The sequence below is a fragment of the Crinia signifera genome, chromosome 5 (assembly GCF_055691185.1).
Source record: "Crinia signifera chromosome 5, ASM5569118v1, whole genome shotgun sequence".
Lineage (NCBI taxonomy): Eukaryota > Metazoa > Chordata > Amphibia > Anura > Myobatrachidae > Crinia > Crinia signifera.
Window position 1 is genome coordinate 265,843,745 of NC_139221.1, and position 25,734 is coordinate 265,869,478.

The 25,734-nt window shown below is 40.0% G+C and overlaps 1 protein-coding gene across 7 annotated transcripts in view; it reads left to right on the top strand.

The window, feature by feature from the left end:
- The window catches only part of DIP2C (DIP2 acetate--CoA ligase C (putative)), a 420,633-nt gene that overhangs the window by 233,916 nt on the left and 160,983 nt on the right, over positions 1-25,734 (top strand). For 3 of the 7 annotated variants that reach the window (XM_083188979.1, XM_083188978.1, XM_083188981.1), the window contains 7 exons: positions 1,001-1,126; positions 4,468-4,677; positions 9,719-9,748; positions 10,637-10,774; positions 18,461-18,595; positions 21,622-21,741; positions 24,297-24,494. In XM_083188979.1, the coding sequence (XP_083045105.1) occupies positions 1,001-1,126; positions 4,468-4,677; positions 9,719-9,748; positions 10,637-10,774; positions 18,461-18,595; positions 21,622-21,741; positions 24,297-24,494 (957 nt within the window). The remainder of the gene's footprint in view (positions 1-1,000; positions 1,127-4,467; positions 4,678-9,718; positions 9,749-10,636; positions 10,775-18,460; positions 18,596-21,621; positions 21,742-24,296; positions 24,495-25,734) is intronic. The other 4 variants (XM_083188984.1, XM_083188985.1, XM_083188980.1 and 1 more) reach the window with 3 other exon arrangements.

Sequence of the window (25,734 nt, forward strand, 5' to 3'; positions counted from 1 at the left end):
AACAGTGGCAAGAAAAAAAGGACAATGAAGATAAGATAAATACTTGAGAGAAGGGTGGTGAATGTAGGTAGAAGAAAGAACAAGTAACCTGAGCAGGTACATGATTGGCCAGGTCAGTGGAGGAAATATGCTGCCCAGTAGTAGAGTAGACATGTGGTCCAGGATCCTGAGAGTGGGACTCAGTGGGTCCTTTTAGCAACAGTGATATAGCAGCAGCAGTGGAAGTTCAAAGCCTTAGATCTATAATCTCTACAGGTGACCCAAGAATTGGTTGGTGAAAGGAAATATTATAGTAATTTTTATTATCTTTGTAGTAGCTTATTTAACCTTGTATAACCTGAACATTGTGTTCTCTATTTGTGAAATAATAAAGCTTAAGCATTTAAAAAAATTATATTGGAATCTTTTGCTCCGGATTGGCTATGCCAACCATGGGCCTGATTCAGTGTTGAGGGCAAAGGAAATAAAAGGACCAACTTTGTACCCAAACTGCAAAGGGTTGTATTTATTTGTTTTCATGCAGGGTAAATACTGGTTTTTCTGGTATTGTTTTTATTATATCTGCCAATAAAGAGAATTTTCACTAAATGAAAAAATACTTGCGTTTTTTTAGTATGTAGTCCACAAATGCTAGAACCTTATGCTACAGTGTGATAGGACCTGTTTCTCTCCCTGCATGTTTTAAAGTGGACCTACCCACAGTGCAATGTTACACTTTCTTTGCTTTGCTGACATCTCCTATCCTATCTCTAGACCACTTCAGTGTGTTTTTAAATTGTCTAGTTTTGTAAATGTTTGTAAATGTAAAACTATATAACATTGACAATGAAAATGAAATGTAAGCCTCTGTTTTGCTTTGTTGTGTTACTAAGAAAGGGTATTACATTTAGTCTGTATTCAGTTTCCTAATGCTGGTAAGACACTCAAGTGTACTATGATTGATTTATATCTCAAGGACAAACCTTTTCTTTATACTGTATCATTTGTGCTGTTATTATAGATGTGCATACAGAAGCCGTCCAAGCAGCCCTCGCTAAGCATAAAGAAAGGAAAATGGCTGTACCCATGCCATCAAAACGTCGCTCGCTTGTGGTTCAAACCTCAATGGATGCATACACACCCCCAGGTTGGTCAGAACTTAATTTATTTATTTTTCTTTCCTCTTATCTTTTCACAGTTTTTGTGAATATTATTGAATTGTTTAATAATTAATATTTCATAATATGGTTCATAGCATCAACCTGGGCCACTATTCTAGTGTTAGGATACAATACTTGGTTTGTGCTGCATTCTGTCCTTGTATCTGGGGATGTGCGCCCAATTGGTGTATTTATTACACTGAGTGGTTAATATAGTATTGCTGTGTGTTCTATATTTAATGTTAATGACAGTGTAATTGTACACATTCAAGTAATTATACTTCAATTCTATCAGCAATACTTGACATTCATAGTAACAGCCATGATTCTGGCAGTTGGTATAACACTGAGCCCCAGTCTGAGCACCAGACTTGGGGGCAACAGCGGTCTCCAAAGTGTCTGATCAGGGTGTTCAAATGATAATAATAAGGTTCCAATGCATCCCAAATTCGATTAATTAGATCCAACTTGGAATTAAGGGCGGGATGTATTAAAATACATTGCCGCCCTTCGCCGCCCCCCGCCGCGATGCTGCAGCATATGTACTAACATATGCGGCTGGCATCGCGGTGCGGTGATGGAGGCCCCCCGCGATACCTGTACACTGGTGTGCGGGGAATTCTCCGTCACCTCCCTGCCGCCACGCTCTCCCCTCACGCCGGGGACAGCTATGCATGCTGTCCCCGATGCTTCCTCCTCCCCCCTGCAGCCGGAAGGATGTCCGGCTGCTTTACTAGGGGGAGGCAGTGCTTACCTTCCGGGGTCCAGGAGGACCCTTTAGGAAGGTAAGCCAGAGGGGGGTCGGCGAGGCGGCGGGTTTGCGTCGGCGGGTGGCGAAAAGAAGCCCATAGGCTTCTATAGGGTATTGCCACCCAAAGGTGGCAATACCCTTCAGTGCGGTATCATTTTTGATACATTGGAAAATGCGGTAAAACCGGGGTTTTACCGCATTTTCCATTTGATACATCTCGCCCTTAGTCTCTATTTGCAGTCGAAAAAGCATCTGAATGTGGCGTCCCGCTATTCAGATGTAAAGAAATGCAGTCTTTAGGTACAAAGAAGAATACAATAGGGGATTATCAGAGGATTAAGTCTGACAGCTCTGGCTCACTTAATGCTATTAAAGGGCTAGATGAGGATGGCTCTATCTGTATGAGGACTGATCTGTAAAGCATCACAAAACCTTGAAATTATAATTTTCAGATATGATTATAGTGGGGCAGATGTATTTAGACTTAACAAGAGATAAATGCAAGGGTGATAAAGAGATATAAACGTCCAGCCAATCAGCTCCTTACTGACTTTTTTCAAACACAGCCTGTGACATGACAGGCAGGATGTGATTGGCTGGATGTTTATCTCTCTTTATCACCCTTGCATTTATCTCTTGTTAAGGCTTAATACATCTGCCCCGTTGTTTGTTATCTTGATTTTTCACTGCAACTCTTGTAAAAAGTAAACATTTACATCCCCATCCCAAATATTTCCTCTGTCTATTTTGATATGTGTCTCCTGGTGCCAGTTTCAGCAATAATTCCGGACATTGCTTGATATGAATACATGCACAACCTGGTTCCCTTTTCTATTCACTAGCTAACTTAGGGGCAGATGCATTAAGCCTGAAGAAGAGATAAACTGGAGATAAAGTGGAGATAAGATGGAAGGAGATAACGCACCAGCCAATCAAATCCCAACTGTCATATTTCAAACACAGCTGATTGGCTGGTGCTTTATCTTCTTCTATGTTATCTCCAGTTTATCTCTTCTCCAGGCTTGATACATCTGCCCCTTACTGTCTAAGGACTTTCCAATAACTCACTGGGGTTTTTTTTTTATGCATCAGCTGGAACTTAGCATCAAGTTCCAGGTGGTACAACATAATATTATCCTATTTCTTAAGGTCAGAAAAGCCATGGGCCTGTTAGATCTATTTATTACAAAAGCCCTTTGGAGATCCCCACTCTTTGCTGAAACTGACAGTATTTGCAACCCATCCTCTCCTCCCCTCCCCGTTGGTTTGTTTTGTTTGTTTTTTCACTACCAACCTAGGGGTAGATTTACAAAGGTTTCTAAAAAGCCAAGTAGTGATTTTGCCCATAGCAACCAATCGTACTCAAGCTATCACTTCCCTATTGAATTCTAGAAAATTATAGTCTGGTTGGTTGCTATGGGCAACATTGGTTCCTGACTGGTTTAGAATATTTAGCAAATCTACTCCCTATTCTTAAAGGCCTAGGACTGGTTATCAATTCGAAATGGAAGAGTACGCCACAGCATTTTTTCTTAAACTTTCTACCAAAGTCCCTTTCAGAAATATTAAGATATGGAGGTCTCCTAGTTCTCTCTTTTGGGAGAAGAGCCCATGTAGATATTGTTGGAGCTTCATTTTATGTATAGTATACATATAGAAAACTTAATTTTCTACATACCTCCGACTATATTTTATTTATAGCATACAATCAGAAATGAACAACCTTCAAGATATGTTCATTTGAGATAGTTGCCATGTTGGAAAGTTTTATGCAATACTATTTAACAGGAAAATTAGGTTCTGGGAGTGGATCTATAAAAAAATTACGTAAAAAAAATTAAGTAAATAACTTTAGATAGTATTTAGAAAGGAAGGCATTCAAAATTATTATTAGTATTATTATTACATTTTGTTTATAGGGCACCAGAAGTGTTTTGCAGCGCCGTACATGTGACAAAACTTATCTTATGGAAAGTTAATTTTGGCCCAGGTCAGGTTCAGTAACCATGTTCCTGATTATGCCATATATTTAGGGGGATATTCAATCTCCGGCAAACACCTCCCATCGGGGAGATGCCCGCCTGGCCCTATTCAATACTGTCTTCCCCGACAGCATTGAGCAGGGTATCTCGGCAGAACGAGCCCGACATCACTAGCTGTCGGGCTCGTTCTGCCGAGAACAGCCGGGACGTTACGAGCTGCCGGCTGCAGCTCGCCTCTTCCCGGCCGCAACTCGCGGCCACGCCCCCTTTTCGCTCCCCGGCAGGCGGGACATTAAATCCCGCCTGCGTGTTCTCGGTCGAGCTGACCGAGAACGGGACTGGGTCACGGCGGTCGAGCAAGCTCGACCGCCGTGACCCTGACATTGAATACCCCCCTGAATGAGAGGTCCAGGAACGGAGGTCCTGCTCATTCTTGGTGAACAATAACACTGTGAATCCACAGACATGAATGGATATAACAGTCTCTTCACTAAACAAAGCATTGTAGTCCTACGTTCTAGGTATTTTTTCGCTCTCTGTTCCTCTATATGGATTTATGAATGTCAGCACAGTGATTCTATTTGTGTCTTGTTAGATACATCTTCAGGGTCAGAGGATGAAGGTTCAGTACAAGGGGACTCCCAGGGAACTCCCACCTCAAGCCAAGGGAGTATAAACATGGAGCACTGGATAAGCCAAGCAATCCATGGATCAACTACATCAACCACTTCTTCCTCTTCAACACAGAGTGGAGGCAGCAGTGCAGCACACAGATTAGCAGATGTTATGGCCCAGACGCACATAGGTTGGTACTGTTCATGTTGCTTACTTTTGGTTATTAGTACTACTTTGGACAGAAGTATATAATTTAATGGTCTCTCTATAACCCTTGACTATAATAAAAGGATTCTATTACTGATTTGTGTCGATTCAAACAACTCAACTTTTTGTGTATTGCTGTAGTGATTTAGTGGCTTTTCTTTGCATAAGCCAAGTGTAAAGAAATATTGCAATGGAACATTGGTTGGATTTTTATTTTTACAAACTTTTATAGTCTCCTCTCTGAGAGGTGATGCAGGTGGGTGGTGATGAGGGAGTGGGGCTAGACTATTGAGGCCCCCATCCACTAGGGCGAGGTATCGCATTCGGTACCTCACATGCAATAGCCTGCCAACTCTTCTGGCAGCTGCTGGGCTGCAGGAATGCATACAATACATTGTATGTGGTCCTTTGGCATCGTATGCGATCCCAGGAGGGGCAATGAATATTCATAGCAGCCTGTAGGATCTGCAACTGCGATGCGATGGCAATCACCGGAAAATTATGTATGATGTTTCATGCGATCCGTCGCAGCAATGTGTCAGAATCGCATTAAAAGTGGCCATATCGCACTAGTGGATGGCGGCCTTTAGAGTCATTAGGTCAAAATGACGCAATTACTATAATATTGACATTTAAAGAACAATATTCCTTAAAAATAGGATTCTGCCTTATGCTACTGTTACTAATAATGATACTTTTATTTGTATAGCGCTCTTTCTTCAATAGGACTCAAGACGCTTAAGTGAAATCTGGGTTTTCTTGTTTTTAAATTTAGAGTAGGATTTCATCATGCTACAATGACCGGAAGGTGGAATTATAAACTGCAGCGTTACAGATGATAAAAGGGGCTGTATAGAAACATTGATGTCCCCCAGAAAAGAAAAGCAATATTTTATTCCTGTCCTCTACTAGTTTTTTTTTCACAAAACTAGAACACATCATAGATATATTTGCAAGAGACCTTTTATATATACATAATAGTGCTGACTGCGGAAACCTCTTCTCACTTTGTTGCCTATTCCTCTTATTCCAGCATCTCCCCTGAATTCTAAAAATGTTCATTAATAGACACGGTGCACCCAAAACAGCACAATTAATAATGTATTTGCATTTATATTCAATTCTAGCACATATTTAAACAGTAGCAAGTGATATTGACCCCTTCTTTGTGTTCTGGAATATTTTGAATTTGCATCCCTTGAATTAAAAACAACTTGAAGAATAAATGAATAGAAAAAATGAATTCTAATTGAGTAGTCTTCATGGTTTAGGAATTTCTTTATTGCAATGTTTCTGTCATTCAAGGCTTTAAATGTGTCTGTTACCAGTACATACTGGATGGAAATATTTTTTTAGACTAACCCAAAACACTTACCATTAATGAAGGTTCTAAGAATTTACTTTTTAAAAAGTGTTCCCAGCCCAAACCGATCCACACTACACAGTATAATAAAATAACGGTCACCCTCACAGATTTATTCAGACTCTTTCCTGAAATGCAAAGTTACAACGCAGAATAATATTATACAGAATAGCAAATCCATGCTGAAACTACAGATTGTATCAGTGGTATTGTTAATAGCTGTACGGCTAGGGAAAAAAAAAACTTTTTTTGTGCAAAGTTTTTACACACCTTTACCAATCTCAACCCATAAAATAATAATCATTGCTGTGCACAGTTATTAGGTACACTTTAAAAACAGATTCATACTGATATCTGCTTTTCCTGTCATTTGATGTCAGCTTTGAGGAAGACTTTTAGTTCAATTATTCTCTCGGTCTCTCTCTATACAGTTGCAAGAAACAATGTGAAATTTATGGAATTACATGGATATCTGCATAAATTGGTCATAAAATGTGTTCTGATCTTCCTGTTAGTCACAACAATAGACAAACAAAGTCTTCTTAAACTTATACCATACACATAATCATATGTTCTCATGTTTTTATTGAAAACACCATGTAAACATTCAAAGTGCAGGGGGGACAAAGTATGTGAACCCTTGGATTTTATAACTGGTTGACCCAACTTTGGCAGCAATAACGTCAACCAAACATTTCCTATAGTTGCATATCAGACCTGCACGACGGTCAAAATGTCTTGATAAATTAGGGAAATTATTTTTCAGTCGATGTTAGCAATCTGTCCAGGCCCTGAGGCAACAAAACAGCCCCAAACCATGATGCCCCCTCCACCATACTTCACTTAGGATGAGGTTTTGATGTTGGTGTGCTGTGCCTTTTTTTTCTCCACGCACATAGTGTTTTTGTGTTCCTTCCAACCAGTTCAATCAGTTTCATTTGTCCACAGAATATTTTGCCAGTAGTGCTGTGGAACATCCAGGTGCTCTTTTGCAAACTTCAAGCTTGCAGCCATTTTTTTTTTTGTGGACAGCAATGGCTTCCTCCGTGGTACCTTTTATGAACATCATTCTTGTTAAGTGTTTTATGTATCGTATATTTGTTAATAGAGATGTTAGCATGTGCCAGATATTTCTAGAAGTCTTTAGCTAACACTCTAGGTTTCTTCTTCACCACATTGAGCATCCTGCATTGTGCTCTTGCAGTCATCTTTACAGGATGGCCACTCCTAGGGAGAGTAGCAACAGTGCTGAACTTGCTCCATTTATAGACTTACCGTTTACTGATGAACATCAATGCTTTTAGAGATACTTTTGTAACCCTTTTCAGCTTTATACAAGTCAACAATTCTTAATCATAGGTCTTCTGAGAGCTATTTTGTGTGACACATAGTTCACATCAGAATCGCAAACTCAAAACTGGTGTGTGTTTTTTATCGGGCAGCTTTAACCAACACCTCCAATCTCGTCTCATTGATTGGACTCCAGGTTGGCTGACTCCTGACTCGTTAGCTTTTGCAGAAGTCATTAGCCTAGGGGTTTACATACTTTGTCCACCCTGCATTGTGAATGTTTTCATGGTGTGTTTAATAAAAACATATAATTATTTCTGTGGTATTAGATTAAGAAGATTATTAGATTGTATTTATCTATTGTTGTGATTTAGATGAAGATCAGAACACATTTTATGACCAGTTTATGAAGAAATCCAGGTAATTCCAAAGGGTTCACATACGTTTTCTTGCAACTTTTTGTGAAATATATATAGATATATATCTATATATATCTATATATATCTATATCTATATCTATATATATATATATATATATATATATATATATATATATATATATATATATATATATATAGATATATAGATATATATGTATTATGAAGCAATAAGTCATACAGCCAGTATTACCAACTGAACAAGGCATTATACCTAAAAACTGAAAACAGACATTTCAATAGAGCACAATTTGCCCAAGTTAAGTATTACAATGCAGAGAAAGGTAAAAAAAAATGACAGGTTAATGAAAAATAGGCAACCTCTATGTGGTGGATGAATAGATATACAATCATATATCTTACAGAACATGTTCAAATGTAACTGAATGCTTACCTGCAGTTACTGGAGTGGCACTGGTACAGGAGATTGCTCATAGCTGTGAGAGGATTGACGGACAAACCTCTCAACATATCGCCTTTTTTGCCCCATTCCACACTGGAGTTGAATCTAAATTCTGGTTGGTTCAAGACCATAGAATAACCAGTCTAGTCGTTGCTTTTTATTTTGAAGCTTCTTTTTATTGAGTCTTTTCTATTTCACCCCTGATGAAGTCGGAGTGACAAAACGCGTCGGTTTATTGTGATGACTGAAATCTTTGACTCCTTATGAATTACTGAATGAAACAAACGCTGTAATTTGTTTTACCGATTTTTAATAAATTGTATAATCGTCTTGTGATACTGAAACAAGTGATTAATTGCCATCTAAATCAAAGGTGGTGGTGGTGACACATGAGAAGCCGCACTCTATATCTTTGTTGTGTATGCTGTTCTTCTTCCCCCACTAACAGGGGGGACTTATAGAGTTGCGGCCTATAAATACCTATCTTAGCGCAGTGAAAGGGTTATTTCTTTATCTGTATCTATATATAGTTATATATTTATTATGAAGCAATGAGTCATACAGCCAGTATTACCAACTGAACAAGGCGTTATACCTAAAAATTAAAAACAGACAATTCAATAGGGCACAATTTGCCCAAGTAAAGTATTACAATGCAGAGAAAGGTAAAAAAAAATGACAGGTTAATGAAAAATAGGCAACCTCTATGTGGTGGATGAATAGATATACAATGATATATCTTACAGAACATGTTCAAATGTAACTGAATGCTATAAAGAAACAATGTGCGAATAGAAGAATAAAATGTACAATTATTTTTTATTTTGAGTGCTTTGGATTTTGTTTCTTGTTAACCTATCTAGATGCTCACAACTTTTGGAATGTTTTTTTTTTTAAGGGGTTTCAAGAAGTGACTTAAGATATGAGATATATGTAATTGAATGGCTTATTATAGTATAATAGATTTCACACATACTGTAGGCCGACTTTACTTGTGGCCAGAGACGGAATGTTATACAAAGCGTGATGAATCACAAAGATGGATTGGAGCATCCAGTTCATCATTTCTGCAATGTGGTGTGTTCTTGTGATAGAAAGAATTGAAGATTGTAAATGGAAGAATTGTAAATCGCAACGGAATCTGCTGCGCTAAATAAGAAACTGAAAATAAATAAATAAGAGTGCAGTGTGCTGTAAAGATTAGGTTGTTCAGAGAGACTCTGGAACTTCACCCTTAATGGGCACCTTTTACTCTACCTATACCAGTGGATGGGCTAAACCAAAAACAATTAAGAGGCAGCATCAATTTACAAGAAGATAGGGATGTCAGGAAGGCATAGAATGGTTCCTTGTGAAAACTGTGGCTGCGTTGGAATGACTATTGGTTTGTTTAGCCCATAAAGTACTTACATGTGACTGTAGAAAACAAATGCTTACAGATCAGATTATATATATTTTTTTGTATATTGCTATCAAATAAGTTCACTGCGTTTATGGCTACTTGGTTTACAATTGCTTTTCTTCCCTGAAGGAAATAGAAGGACAGAGGATCAGTATCACAGTATGTATAGCTGCCATTTTTGCATCTTGTATTGCTCTGTGGCTACCCCAGCATCTCCCTTGTTATGCTGATCTGTTCCTGTTCTTACCCGGCCATTTTGCTTTTCCAAGTCTCAACCTATAACGGGGCTGATTCTTAGTTTGATGCTTTCATAGCTGCTTTTCTGTCTGGCCGTGGATGATTGCTTAATACATTTTAGTAATGCGAGAATCCAGCTGTGAATGCTAGAAATCTGTGCCAATGCATGTGGAAACCTCTCCTGCCCTCGGCTCATACATCTGCAGCTTCAACATCCATTTTAGTATTGGAACCTACTGTACATCAGCCCCTGCTGGGTGCAAAAGCCTTGTCATATGGCCTATCCCATCTCTGCCAGCATGATGTTGGCTGAAACACCCAAGACACTCAGCATAGACCAGTTTTGTGTCTGGCATGATTGCCTCCCAGTTACTGCCCAATTATTTATTTTGCATACATGCAGTAAGCTGAGTCCATTAAGCCACCTACATATCCACTTGCGTCTGACTCCGAATCAGCCTCCAAATCCACAAGTATTGAAAGCCCATAGGATAATGTGCATGGAAGCGGATTGCACTATATAATAGCTAATTGGTTTCATACTTCTATTAGGAGTTATTGCTATTGCTCATATTGGTTCATCAACCCGTATATACACAGGCATGTGTGACTGAAGGTTTTCCATGACTACCCGCTCTAATACAGGTTAGGCAAATACATGCCCACAAATTTCTTTAATAAAGGTATTTTTCATCAGTGAGTTCTAAAATCAGACCTCTCCGATTATAAACTTATAACGTACATCGACTCCTTCACTACATAGCTCTAAGGTAATCCTCATATCTTGGTGTGTTTTACCTTTACTGACAGTTGTGCATTCCGTCAAGGAACACTTTCAATATAAGTCTTGTGACACAAGTGCTGGTGGCTTTTTCTTAACGACAAATGGACAGAATCAGGCGAGGGCTAAAGGTGCTTCTTGCCTTTGGCAAAATACACCTAGAAATGGTGAGTACCGAAAGTTAATCAAACTCCTCCTCCTCTCCCCCCCCCCCCCCATATGACACTGTAACTTCTGACATAACAGTATGTGTGTGTGTATATGTGTGTATCTACGTTTATATGTTTGTATGTATACAGTGTGTGTGTGTATGTATGTATAATATATATATTAACAGTTTCCTATATAGCGCACACATATTCCGCATCGCTTTTACAGAGAATATTTGTCACATCACATCAGTCCCTGTCCCCAGTGGAGCTTACAATCTATATTCCCTACCACATGTACACCTGCACACAGACATTCTAGGGTTAATTTGTTGGGAGCCAATTGGCCTACCAGTATATTTTTGGATTGTGGGAGGAAACTGGAGTACCCGGAGGAAACCCACGCAAGTATGGGGAGAATATACAAACTCCGCACAGTTAGAGCCATGGTGGGAATCAAACCCATGACCTCAGTGCTGTGAGGCAGTAAAGCTAACCATTACACCATCCATACTGCCCCATATAGATCTATAGATCGAGAGAGATAGTAATGTTATGCCCCTCCAATACCATAAACAATATATTTTGCTATATATCTTTCAGTATTTTAATGATATATAATTTGTAATGATAACTCGCAAACATTAGACATCATTTCCTTATGGAAACATAGCAAAGTGATGTCTAATACGCCTTGAACCGACTTGAAAATGATATAACGTTTAATCATTCCTATAACTTTATCCAGACAGTAATCCCAGTCACATTAATACTCTAACTGAAAGTGACCGGTATTTCTAGAATTACTTTGCAGCTCATGTCATGTGTTTAAATTTGTGGGGTCTGATCTCTTCATGGACATTTTTTCTCAAGCTTACAAAATACTAGCTACAGTATATAACTATTTTAAGATTGTACAAAGCTACAACATGCATGGGTTGTAAAGATGGAGCAAGCTAAACACTTGCAAAAATAGGATTTAGACCAGTTTTTTTCCAAACATTTTTGAATTATGGCACCCTACAGTATTAGCATTTTTTTTTTCACGGTACTCCTAACATACAATTTCTTAATTTCATTTTTCCCCCTCCAAATTTATTAATGTGATGGTGTGCAGTTGTGCTTCTGATTGTCCACATGTTTTGTGATTGGCAGCCACCAGCACTGGGTTTGCCAATCACTTTGACAAATAATTTGATTTGGTCCTGGGCCATCAACCCAATGCACCGCTGCAAGAGCCTCACTGGATCACTGATTTAGCAATGAAAAAAAAAATAGGTAGTTGCATTTAAGACATTTAATATAGGTAATTGTATGGTTATGTATCTAGGCCATTAAGAGGCAACATGAAGCCTGCTAAGGTTTCACCCCGGGGTGCAGCCCTTGGTTCCCTCTAGGATAATGATCCGGCTCTGTCATTGAATGAGCCAGAACAGGGGCCACAAGCTCTGAGTATTATGAAGAGCTTAATTTGGGATCAGTATGAAATCCCAGCGGTCGGAATCCAGACGGTTGAAATACCGACGCCGGAATCCCGACCGCCGCAATGCCAACAAGGGGGGTCGTGGATCGCCCCCCCTTGCGGGCTCGCTGCGCTCACCACGCAGCAGGCCCGCTGCGCTCACCACGCAGCGGGCCCGGTGCCTCACTACGCTCGGCACACTATTTTGTTCTCCCTCTATGGGTGTCGTGCATTCTGGCGGTCGGGATTCCGACCGCCGGGATTTGGACGGCATCCCCTTAATTTGGGTATATACTTCTGCTTCAAGTTAGTGCATGTTATATGAAGTGAGCAATTGTGACCGTTAGTAATGACTACAGCTGTGCACCAGTTAGGTGATATGGAAAATGTGGACTGTCGGTAGATCTCGAGGACTGGTTTAACCACCCCCTGCTCTAGATCTACACAATTATAATTTTTAAGCACCTGCATTTGGGTGAATATTTTTCAGCACTGCTTTTTTTATTTATTACCAGTTATTAATATAGCGCACATATTCTGTAGCACTTTACAAATAATATTTGAATATTCACATTAGTCCCTGCTACAGTGGAGCTTGCAATCTATATTAATTAGCCAATTAACCTACCAGTATATTTTGGGATTGTGGGCGGAAACCGGAGTACCCGGAGTAAACCCACGTAACCACTGGGAGAAAATACAAACTCTGCATAGTTAGGGCCATGGTGGGAATCGAACCCATGAGCTCAGTGCTGTGAGGCAGTAATTCTAACCATGCGGCCCATATAAATCTATAAACTGTACAGTCATTCTATAAGATGTATTGTTATTAATATACTGTTTACATTTTTAAAACTCATTTTTAATAAAAAAAACTTATAAAACACTTAGAGCTATAATACATGTTCAGAGCAGAGTACCGCATATTGTTTCATCACACAATAGGACATACTTGCCAGCTTATGAAAGTGTGTTACAGGGATCTTGAGAAGAGCAGGATGCAGGTGGTCAAGATGAGGACTTCCCCCTCCAACTTTCTGGTGTGATTTACACTTTATTGACTTTGAGGGCTGGAACTCTATTAATCTGCATAAATCTCCCAAAACTTTTTTTCATGTTGTCATTATGGGGTATTGTGTGTAGAATTTTTAGGGGGAAAATGAATTTATTCCTTTTTGGAAAAGGCGGTAACATAACAAATTGTGGAAAAAGTGAACCGCTGTAAATACTTTCCAGATGCACTGTATATCCATCATTCATAAATTTTGCTCAACATCATATATAGTCAGCAGGAAAGAAATGGTTGTGGAATTCCATGAGAACCAACATTTGTAGGTAGGCCACTGGTTCTTTGGCCAGAATCAGGTAAATATTTTAGCACAGGAAGCTACAGACTGATAGTTGAAGAGTGGAAAAGGTGTGGTCACCTGCCATCAGAAGAGCATAATAAAGTTGTGTCCTGGTCACCTCTATGTGAAACAAGTCATACAGCCAATGTTTCATTTTGGATTCTAACACTAGATCATACTTGCCAAATCCTCTGGTAGGATCATGACAGTCCTGAATTTAGGGGTGCTCCTACAGCCTCCCATCAGAGGTGGTCTATTTTTCGATGCCATCAACTTGCCAACTGTAGTAAGCAATCTGAAGTTTAAATGATTAAATTTGCATTGCATCATTCTAGCCCACTGTGAAAGATTCAGAACAAGGCTACAATGATGTATATCTCCACCTCCGCTAGGTGCTATAAAATGCTGCAAATTGCATCTTTAAACAGTTGGGGCTGATCAACAGGGACAACAATGTATTATGGCATCCCCTCCTTTTAGACTGTGTTACCCCCTCTAGGACGCTCTCGGAAGGGGTTTGATGAAAGTTGACAAGTACTGTATGCATTAGACCTTCCATTTGGATGAAAACTTAGATCTCATCTGAGAATTGTATTTATTAACAATATTTGATTTTTTTTTGTTTGTTTACATTCTGGAACATCTGTGAAGTCATTGTTGGAGTTTTTTTTCCCCTGCAATAGTTCTACATTGTTTTGAGTCATTATTTTAATCTCTCTCTCGCAACTTTCCAATAACCCAAAATACTTATTATATGACCACATTTCTTATATTTCCTGTTTCATGTCTCCCTTTCCTTGTTGAATTTATTTTGCATTGAAATAAAACCCCAGCAAGAGCTAGCAGGATATCTTGTCACAGTGAGACGTTAATGGAGTATTTAGAGATTGATGTATGATGGGAGGTTAATATGACTCGGGTCAGCACTTCCAAATTGTTCTTGCTGATGCTTTTTGATATATCCCTGCTGTTTGTTTGGGAGAAATGATTTGTCTGTGAAAGTGGCCTGTGCAGCGAAGACTGATACTGCTGCAAACCTACTTGAGTAGAAGAACTGATGATCACCACAAAGCGTGATTTATGGATGCTTTAATTTCAAAAGTGCTGAAGAACCACTTGTATTAGAAGATTTATTTTCCCACCTCGCCAGTACATTTTATCCCAGTTGTAAGTTAAGTTTGGAATGTTTCCACATGGCAAAAAGTGTCTGTGGCATAGGAGAGAGCTGAAAAAAAGAAGCCAGTAGCCTCCTATTCTGATTTGTTATTTATAGGTGTGTGTCATATTTGGTGACCCTTTTGGGACCTCTACCAGAAGATCTTGGAAAGGAGGTCTAGGATTTAAATGAAATAGTGCTAGATTGATGTAATTGTATCTCGGTTCCCCACTATGAAGACCATAATTCATGACATCTGGAATTGGTGGTTGGGACCAGGATTACATGGCATGCTGGGAATGTGGTTGAATGGCATGCTCTTCCCATGAGATTTGTAGAATTTACTAGAATTCTGGAGTCTCCCTGACATTTTAGGAGCATAGTATATTGTGGGCTTTAGATGGACTCTGAAACGAGTATAGGCTCATACACACTAGACGATATTGGTCACAATATCGTTTAGAAAGGGCTTTATCGTCCAGAGGGTATGCTCGTTAAAAGTGCACTCCCGTGCATCAATAACGACCCCCTCCCTTGTCCAAGCATGTTCGGACGAGGGAGGACATCATCAATAACGGCCATGACTGTCGTTCCCCCGCCAAGGTCACCCCCCTCGTGTGTGGCATCGAAAATCAACTCCATGCCAACATGGATAGTGGAGGTATGAACTATCCATGTTGGCATGGCGTTAAGTTCCTTTATTTTACATAGTTTGTGGCGAGCGTAGAAGCCGGAAGTAGGACGGCGCCATGCTGGCGCCGTGAAAGTAAAGAAGTACCAAATCTGATAGTGTGAGGCTATTGAACCTATGGAGTCACATTTACGATTTGGAGCTGAGTTGTACCTGGGTATACAATGTTGTAATGCAAGGGGTGTTTTTATACGCAAGTTGAATAGACTGTTTTCTAATATTTACGTGAAGCTAACATTTAATTTTACTCTGCACTTTGGGTGGGGAGGTTGGTGAAACCAATTGGGAAAAAATGTTCTGCCTGGCTCATGCTTGCTCCCCTAGTGTGGGGGTATGCGACACTCAATACAAATTACTGTCCCGTTGGTACCGATGCCCGGATGTTCTCTCTAAGATAGGCATCAGGGTTCCCAATGTCTGCTGGAGATGCTCGGGGGCTCCTGGCAACCCGCACCACATATGGTGGCAATGTCCCCTCATATTACCCTTCTGGTCTGAGATTTTTAAACTCTCTAGGTCTATACTGGGAGACCTGGTTCCTACAGACCCACTGTTCTGGTTGTTCCACCTTTTCCCTGCCCCTCTCTCAAGATACAAAAAAATCCCTGCTATGCCACTTAAATAATGCCGCCAAGTCGGTAATACCGGTGAGATGGCGATCCTCCTCTCCTTCAATGATTAAGGAGTGGTTTAAGAAAGTGGACTTCTATATGGATATGGAAGATATCCTGTCCTCAGTTGACGATAGACACACCCAGTTCAGGAATACTTTGACCCGCTGGCTAGTCTTCCGGGACTCCAAGATTTATAAAGATGTCATGGCGTCCCAATCCATGTGAATCCTCCCTCTCCCTGTGCCTTGATAGTCCTCCTTCCCTCTGTTATTTATTTGTTTATTTTCTTCCTGTGGCCTATATGTATGTGGTATACTCACTATTCCCACCTAGAGCGATCCAGAGTGTTCCCCCCCACCCCACCCCCTTTCCCCTCCTTTTTCTCTATCACTTCTCTCCTCTATTCTTTCATTTAACAAATTATTTTTTAAATTATACTGGTGCAATTTGGTACGCAGATATTTTTACTGCATGACAGTGAAGCCAAAGAATGTTTATGTACTTGTGTTTAAAATCAATAAAAATTTAATTTGAGATAATTTTTACTCTGCACTTAAAACAGGACCCCACCTTTCTCCATTCTCCAAATTATATATCTGTCTTTTAATTGTAAATATGAACTGCCCCCCCCCCCCCCCCCACACACACACACACACCTACAGCACAACATGACCTTACCATAGTGCAAAACTAATAACAATGCTAAAAGTGGGGTCCATAGTACATATACAGATAAGCATAGCTTTCTGTAGGTTCAGGCCATAAAATAGACTACTTCCAGTAGTTGAAAGTAAAGCCATTGACATCACTGCTGCTTATTCCTCATTGGCTACTTTAATATTGGTTTCATCTGGTAAATACTGCCTCCACTGTGTATAAGAGTGCAATGTACTGAATAAATATAAATGATTTATCAAGTAAGTATCTTTTTTAAAATGTCAGATTTCTAATTGCACATAGTGTTGTGGTTGTGTAAAGATCTGAGATGTTTATCTATACAGCCATTAAACTTGCATGTGTCCTGCTAATGTGAAATAACTTTATAGCTACTTGTCACCTGTTCTGCTATGCTTGCTTTCTAACTAACTGTAGATATTGCACCTGTGCTTTGTAAGTCAGATTTGGAGATAAAGGAAGCAGGCTACTATGTATAAAAAAAAACAATTCAAACCGTGTATAAAGGGCAGTTCCTGCTACATTTTATATTAATGTAAAAATCCACTGTACAGCAGTTTATATTTACACATATAGCACTTTCAGTCTTATTTTTATATTTTATCAATTTTTTTAAGTTGGAAGCTGCGGTTTCAATACTACAGGAGCACTTTACTCCTTTAACAATAGCTGACACATTGGGCAGATCTCCGCAGATCAGGAAGCACAGAAAGACTAAACCTATCTCATACTTTGCTCAAAGCATGTGACTTCTGCATAACGTTACATACTCCGCATTACATGACCGCCTCTGGACACCATAAAGAAGGTGGTGCAATACTATCAGCACATCCGATTGTGCAGTATGCATCCTATGGGTTAGGAAGACCCTGATATTCACCAATGCTGTATTTGCGCTGCAAGGTGGTTGTCTGCTTTTAAGGTCGCTCACAGACATAAACAGACATTTAATATCGTAGGGCACATTCAAAGCCTAAAGAGCAATATTGGCAGGTAGAAAAGGCTCTGCAGGATTACTCTGGTCCTCTCGTGGCTTCACGTTCAAACTCAAGAGTCAGATTTGTATTTTACAGCTTGTATTACTTGTTTACATTAAGATGCCTGCCAATAGTTTATTACTTATTAATAGCTATGTGTTTCATTAAATGTAAGGTTCATTTATTGCGGAGACTAAGGGATATGTGGACCCTTTGGAATGTAGGAGGGCTGCACATGCATCCTTTTAAACATATGGAGTTGGCCATCAATGCTTCATTACGCATGGTCAGAGTGCCGCAAACATATCATTTTTATCAGTACATATGGAATTTATGATATTTCAGCACTTTGATTATCAACCAATTACATTAGAACGCTCGTGCTTCCGCTTTCCTGAATTGTTAACGATTGCCTGTCTTTAATGATTGCTGTTTTTCCTCCTTTGTTTTGCCCTATTCCTATATTTTTTTTATTTGCAGAAAGCTTTAGCTATTAGTGTTTTTTCATATTTGTTTTTTGTTTGTTTTTTCAAACCGAACGTGTTTATACACATTTGCAAAGCATCTGCCATGGCTGACTTTATGTAGCGTTTTGTAATTAATGTGTCTTGGTAATGCTTTCTGTTTTGCATTGTGTAAATTAACCTCAATGTGCTCTGCTGGACAGTTCTGGGGAATTTTTGTCCGTATGATGTCCATGACTGCTTGGCAGTTCGGCTTTACCTCAAATCTAAGGATGCTTCCTACCTATATACAAATAAATCTTTGTGTATTTTACAGAAAACCACTCCGCCCCTCCAGATGTTACCACATACACCTCAGAGCACTCCATACAGGTAGAAAGGCCACAAGGATCAACATCATCACGGGTCACCTCCAAATACGGGAATGCTGAACTAATGGAAACAGGTGATGGTGAGTACCAGCATATTCAATGTTAACCTAATATAACGTCATAAGCTCATACTTAGCTTTGCTAACTCCACATAACAAATTTAAATTTGACATACTTTGCCGGCAAGTAAAGGTGGTCTCTATGGCCTATCGAAATCCCTTGTGTATGGCCGGCATGATCAAGCAGCCAATTCAGCAGAACGTGGTGACAGTATGATTTCTGTAGGTCTCGATACGCTGTAGTTGTATGGATGCAATCTCCATTAAATAGCATGGCATCAGGTGAACAACTGTCAATAAAATTGGATATTTTTGATGTTCAAACCAAATGATACTAACCATTTTATAGGCTGTTTAATAATGATCATTCATGCACTGATAATCATTGACAACAGTATGTAATTGAATGATTGATCGTTTATCGTTAATGTATGGACAAATTTAGATCCGGCTGACAAGAGTTTCTTTTACCATATGATTTGTAAAGCAGTTTACTAATTACTATTTACTAAATAACCGAAAACTAAGAAGTTATAGTAACACTAATATTTACAGCGCGTCATTCGCTGGTGCGCTAGCTTATTGTACAGTTTTTTTTCCTCTCTCCCTACAAATCCATTTCCCATATCACTCCTCTATCACCCACTCTTTCTCTCCTCTAGTAATTACATGCAAGGGTGGTTGTTGTGGGTTTTCTTCTCTACATTGGCACTTTGCCACCTTTAACGTTTTCTCTCCTGGATCTCCTTTATTCTGGCTTGCCACCCTCTCCCCTTTCCTCTCATACCTCAAACCCCACCTTTCTGACAGAGAAAAAGACTAAACCTCTCTCTTACTTTGTCAAAAAAGGTGAATTCTGAATGACGCTACATACTCCACATTACTATACTACCACCTCTGCACAGCACAGGGAGGTGGTACAGTACCAGCAGAACATTTGACTTAATATTTAGATTGTGAACTGAATCATTTTTGGGATGCTTCGGTATGTGTATATTGTATATAAATGTTGAACTTATATCAAATTTAATAATACATTTAGACATTCCCGTTAGACATATGCCTAAATGTAAGGATTGTTCCTAACATATTATTTATATTCTTCCATTTTTTTATAAATAAAAATAACATTACATCTTATATAAGGAAGAGAACCTGTTCTTCTGTTATCTCCAATAATTACTTTTTTAGAATTACCCTAATATTAAACAAAGCAAAATATTGATGACTTGAAAGGAAAAGCACGATCTGTGTAAACAGATTTCAGTACACTTGATTTGAACGGATGTTAATTATTTTCAGAACAAACAGTCATTTAAATTTGTGAGAAAATAATTACTGCTTTGCTACATTTCACAACACTGCAGAACAACTGCTTCCACGTTAATGGGTATTGCCTTCAGCATTGCAGAATACTGAATTCAGCTTTTGCAAGAGTTAATTTACTATTTGAGAACTGCAGTGTTCCAATTTCCCATTGTTCTATAATTTATAGTACCTTACCTTTCATTTACTATATGACATTAAAAATGACCCAAATTTCCCCACAAAATGCCTTTCCCCTGCTCCACACATTGAGCTTAGGAGGAAGGGCTTGGTTATCATGTCTGTCTGTATGACATAAGAGTGGTAGAAATAATTAATTTAGTTTCTGTTTGGGTTTTGTAAATGTTTGGATAACCGTATTCTAATAAAACCTCTGTGGCGAGGCTGCCCTCTGTCTAGATGTTGAGCCCAGAATCTCTATGGACAGCGTTAAGACTGCAATAGGTATATACAGTAGATCAGTTTCCTGTTAAGAAGAAGTAAAGCCACTCTTCTATTGTGTAGAGGCCAGCTAAGCTACCTGCTCTGTTCTGCCGTCTACAGTGTTCTGTATAAGAAGGCCATGACTTCGAGACCTGAGCAGAATTGTGTGTTCTTATCCTCTCTTCAAATATCTAAAACTCAGCTTGCAATACAGCATAATATCTTTTTATGTTCATGTTTGTCCTAGTTTTTTTTTATTTAATCAATAGAGGGGGAGGCCTTGGAAGTAGTCAATGGACCTATTTGAAAGTTTGGTACTTGTTTCCTAGCACGTCGCCCGTCAGGTTGATCGCATGCCTTAAGTTTAAGGTACTTAAGGCATGCGATCAACCCGATGGACTCGATTTTATGTCAATCACCAGTGTATTTGCAGGTGAAAGACAAAATTGCGTTGATCGGGTCCAACACGATTTTCCCATAGAGAATAATGTTAAATTAGAAAATCGCGTTGATCGGGTCCATCGCGGCCCATTATAATGGGCCGTGACGCGACCGACACGATCAACCCGATTTTCCCATAGAGAATAATGTTAAATTATTTTTAACGGTAAAATCGGGTTGATCAACCCGATTTTACATAGGGAACAATGGGAAATGGGCCAATATGGCCAATTTCTCATTGTATAGGGTTAGAAAGTATGGTTAATGTCCCCCCATTGTTAACGCCACCCCACTATTGACGTCAACCCGAAGCGTGGCGGTACGTGTCCTCCGACCTTTTCATACCCCCACTATCCACGTCGGCGTGGAGTTGATTTTATATAGTGTGGCGAGCCACCGAGCCCGAAGTGTGGCGAGCGGACGCATATACCTGTGAAGTTATGGTGAAAACAATGTAAAATCGGGTCTCAGGGACCATTTTACATTGATTCCAATGTGATTTTTCCGACCTGATCAATATAATCAAAATCGGTGGCGCCGTGCTAGGAAACAAGTACCGAAAGTTTTTCATGTGAGCATTTGGAATTTTTCCAATTGAAGTTCCTGCTCTCTCCATCCATGGACATTGACCGCTGATAGTACATAGCTGTTTGTAGCTCTTCATTTGTCACACACCCTTGTAGACAAAAGCAGCAAGTGGGTGTTGTTGGGTCTGAGTTATGAATATTGTAGATATTACACTTGCAGGAATATGGGGGGATTTGGCAGCACAAATAAACATGTCTCTGTAATACTTGCTTTAAGCGTGGCAGGTTACTTACTGCGTGTAACCTTGTTTTTTTTCTTCTGCTCTATAGGAGTTCCGGTAAGCAGTAGAGTGTCCGCAAAGATCCAGCAACTTGTCAACACCCTAAAAAGGCCAAAACGACCGCCTTTACGGGAGTTCTTTGTCGATGACTTTGAAGAATTATTAGAAGGTTAGTAAGTAAAATAATACAACATGTCATTTCTTTACTTACTATCCATAGACCATTTTGAATCCATGTGAATTGTTATATTAAAACCAAGGGCAAGGGAGGGCAGCGATCAGATGGGGCAAGGGAGGGCAGAGATCAGATGGGGCAAGGGGGGGGGCAGAGATCAGATGGGGCAAGGGGGGGGCAGAGATCAGATGGGGCAAGGGGGGGCAGAGATCAGATGGGACAAGGGGGGTAGGCAAAGATCAGATGGGGCAAGGGGGGCAGAAGATTAGTTGTAATCTTTATTCCTTAGTTTAAAGAGACACTTTACTGACCTAACTGTAGCTGTAGGTGGTTTAGTATTAGATACCTCTGGGATAAATACTCGTTAGAATAAGTTTAAATTAGCTTATTTAAATGTATTCTTTATGCTAATAGCCCTGCAATCTTAGGTTTTACAGCTCTTTGAGAAGCCTTAATGTTTCTGTGGGAGACAGAAGAGTCAGTCATTACTAAATTATTATTTTTTTTCCTTTACAATAAATGCCAGATAATGCTTCTATGGTGGGACATTTCATTTTTAGTTGACCTGCAAAAATTAGATGTAAAATCTGACCTCTCCTTGCTAGCATTACATATAAAATAAAAAAGGGTACTTGTTTCCTAGCACGGCGCCCGCGATTTTGATTGTATTGATTGCGGCCGCAAAAATCTCGTCGATCGCATGCCAACCAAATCGCATGCGATGCGATCAACGTGATTTTGTCATTGGAATCAATGTAAAATGGTCCCTGAGACCCAATTTTACATTGATTTCAATGTAAAAAGCCCCAAAACCCCCCATTTTCATAGCAACCCCTCCCCCCCCTGATGGGTGAAATGGCCCTCCGTTGTTAACGCCACTCCACTATTGACGCCAACCCGAAGCGTGGCGAGCAGAGCGAGCCCACGAGGGGCGGCGGTACGCGTCCTACGACCTTTTCATACCCCCACTTTCCACGTCGGCGTGGAGTCGATCTTATAAAGTGTGGTGAGCGCAGCGAGCCACCGAGCCCGAAGCGTGGCGAGCGGCCGCGCATAACTTCACAGGGATACGCGTCCCCTCGCGGGGCTCGCTGCGCTCGCCACGCTTCCGGCTCGGTGGCTTGCTGCGTTCGCCACACTTTATAAGTACCTTAACTTAAGGCATGCGATCAACCCCGATGGGCACCGTGCTAGGAAACAAGTACCAAAAAAAGCAATACAGACATACACAGACCCCCCCCCCCCAACCTCACACTACCACCAATATCAACATTCCGGACCCGGAAGTGTGAAGGTGGCATCTAAGAAGTTTCACAGCTGCCACCTGCATTAACCACAACATGGATGTCTTCCTAATAATCATAATTTTGTTATAGGCAGACTTGGTGGCGCCCCCTCAGATCTTAAAGCCGTAGGCAGCTGACCAAAACTGCCTAATGGTAGAGCCGGCCCTGCTTGTGGGTGATAGTGATGCGCAGCCCTGCTACAGTAAGTCAGTTTAGTCTAGCATAGATGGACTGTGCAGGCAAGGCAATTGTGGCTAGATCACCAACCATTATTAGACAGACAAAAGCACTTATTTAAATTCTACAGTGCATCTAGTCATAATTGGACATTAGCCAATATCTCACCGTGTATACACGGCTTTAGGTTTGTGCTTAAATGCATGAGGTGCTTAGAGCAATAACTACTATTATCATAATAATCTCCCTTTGTACACAGAGAATTATTATTTACTTACATAGCCAACAAAAACATGACAGTAACATTCTGTTTGTTTGGCATCTGTTCCCTGTGCTTCTATTAATATACTTGCAGAAAATTCAGCATTCAGTACTTATCTATTTCTCTAGGTGTTGCAGTATACGTAAATTAAGTTATTTTTTGTGGTTAACAGCTGAACCACTGAGCCCAAAACTGAAGTTGACATAATGCAAAAAGTATTTAGTAATAGTCACAACAGTACAAATATTCTCATGTCAAATTATAGTGTTTTTGCTTTTATAGGAATACAGGTTGAGTATCCCTTATCCGAAATGCTCATGACCACGAGCATTTTGGATAAGGGATAATTCCGGTTTTTGGATTATTATTATTTTTTTAAACATACTTATCTGGTCCCCTGGTGGTGCCCCGATGCATCCACGGCTGCCTTTAGGATCCTCTTCAGCGGACCCAGGGGTGCATTTCACGAGTTTGCAGGCATACTGGTGACATCACAGGCGCGCCCGAGCATTTGCGCAATACACCCCTGGGACCAGAGATGCCGCTGAAGAGGATCCTGAAGCCTGCGTAGATGCCGGGGGATGTGGTAAGTATGAAAAAAGGGGCGGGGGGGGGGGGGGGTATTCTGAAATACCCAGTTTTTGTAATATTTCTGTATTTGGATATACAGATAGGGGATACTCAACCTGTACTTAGCTGTACTTAACTGTAAATAATCACATAGCAAGTCATGGTATGCAAATATGTCTAGCCTTCTTGTGGTTAAGCACACTGGTAATATCTATTGTGTTAACATTGTTTTTCCCTTTTTGTCATCTATCAAGTTCAACAGCCAGACCCAAACCAGCCTAAACCAGAGGGAGCACAGATGTTAGCCATGCGTGGAGAGCAATTAGGAGTAGTCACAAACTGGCCACCTTCACTTGAAGCAGCACTTCAGCGATGGGGAACCATATCACCTAAAGCTCCCTGCCTTACCACTATGGATACTAATGGAAAACCACTCTACATTTTGACCTATGGTAAGAAATTGGGATTTACTACGACTAACCTTGGCTGGTCATAGTAGCGTAATAATTCTCAATTTAATCAGCTTCTGAACACATTGAATTTGTAGTAGGTATTTTCTTATTTTGTGCATATGGACAGGCAGCTGGATCAGGTAAGCACAAAAAGCTCATTTCTGAAATCTGGACAATTGTAGCTGTAACCTTTGTGCAAAATTAAATTAAAAAAATTCTGGTCAATGTTTGCTGGGTTCTAGCATTCTTATAAGAAAAATGACTTTCGGAAAATGGCTACCCCCATACGAAAGACAGTTTTTTTAAAACAGGTTTTCCTATGGGGCAGCCATTTTCTGAAAGACACTTTTTTTCATAAGTGCTTCCGACCATACTGCAGTGCCAGGATCTGCAACCGAACTCAGGTACCGGCTGCACGAAGGGGAGGGGGGGGCTGCACGGAGGGGAGGGGGGGGGAGGGAGGCGGCGCTGAAGGCAGCACTGGCTTTGACCCTGTATTTGGAAAGTATCCAAAAACGGGTCTGCCAGTGTAAAAAAATTGGCACTTAAACGGTAATATACCGTTTAATAGGTGCGGTGTGAAAGGGGTTTTACCTGGCAGACCCGTTTTTGAAAATGTTTTCAAATACAGGGTCAAAGCCAGTTATGCGGTCTGAAAGCAGCATAAGGGAGCTTACTCTATAAAGCTCTTTAGCTCTCCTTTATTTACAAGACACATTACACAATTCAAATCCTTACAAATTATTATTACTATTACATGTTATTTATAAGGCACCACATATGGCGATTTCTCTGTCTGCAGTAGATTATTTGTGTGAAATTCTAGTAAATTCCAAAAATATACTTTTTGACAGCTGCAAATATTTCATAGGGAGATTCTGTGTTCTTAAGGAATCGGAAGGTTTATTTACGCTGATTTTTTGGAAGATAGTAGAGTTGAAAACAAGCCTATGGCATGTTTACATACTGGGCATGGTCTGGTAACACTATTGCCTGCAATAAATACCTAGGATTATTTGTCTAGAAGATGATCATGGTAAGCTCACAGTTAGCTATAATGCACTGTATATTTTGGGGGGGATATTTCATTGCCTTATTATGGTGTTTGCCTTTATAGGTGCCTGGTTCTCATTGCTTGATTTATACTGCTTATAGTTCAGGACTTTTTTCCAACATTTGAAGTCTCTTTTATATTCAATCTCTCCACACGGGTGAGATGCAGTTTTGTGCATTTGTCTAC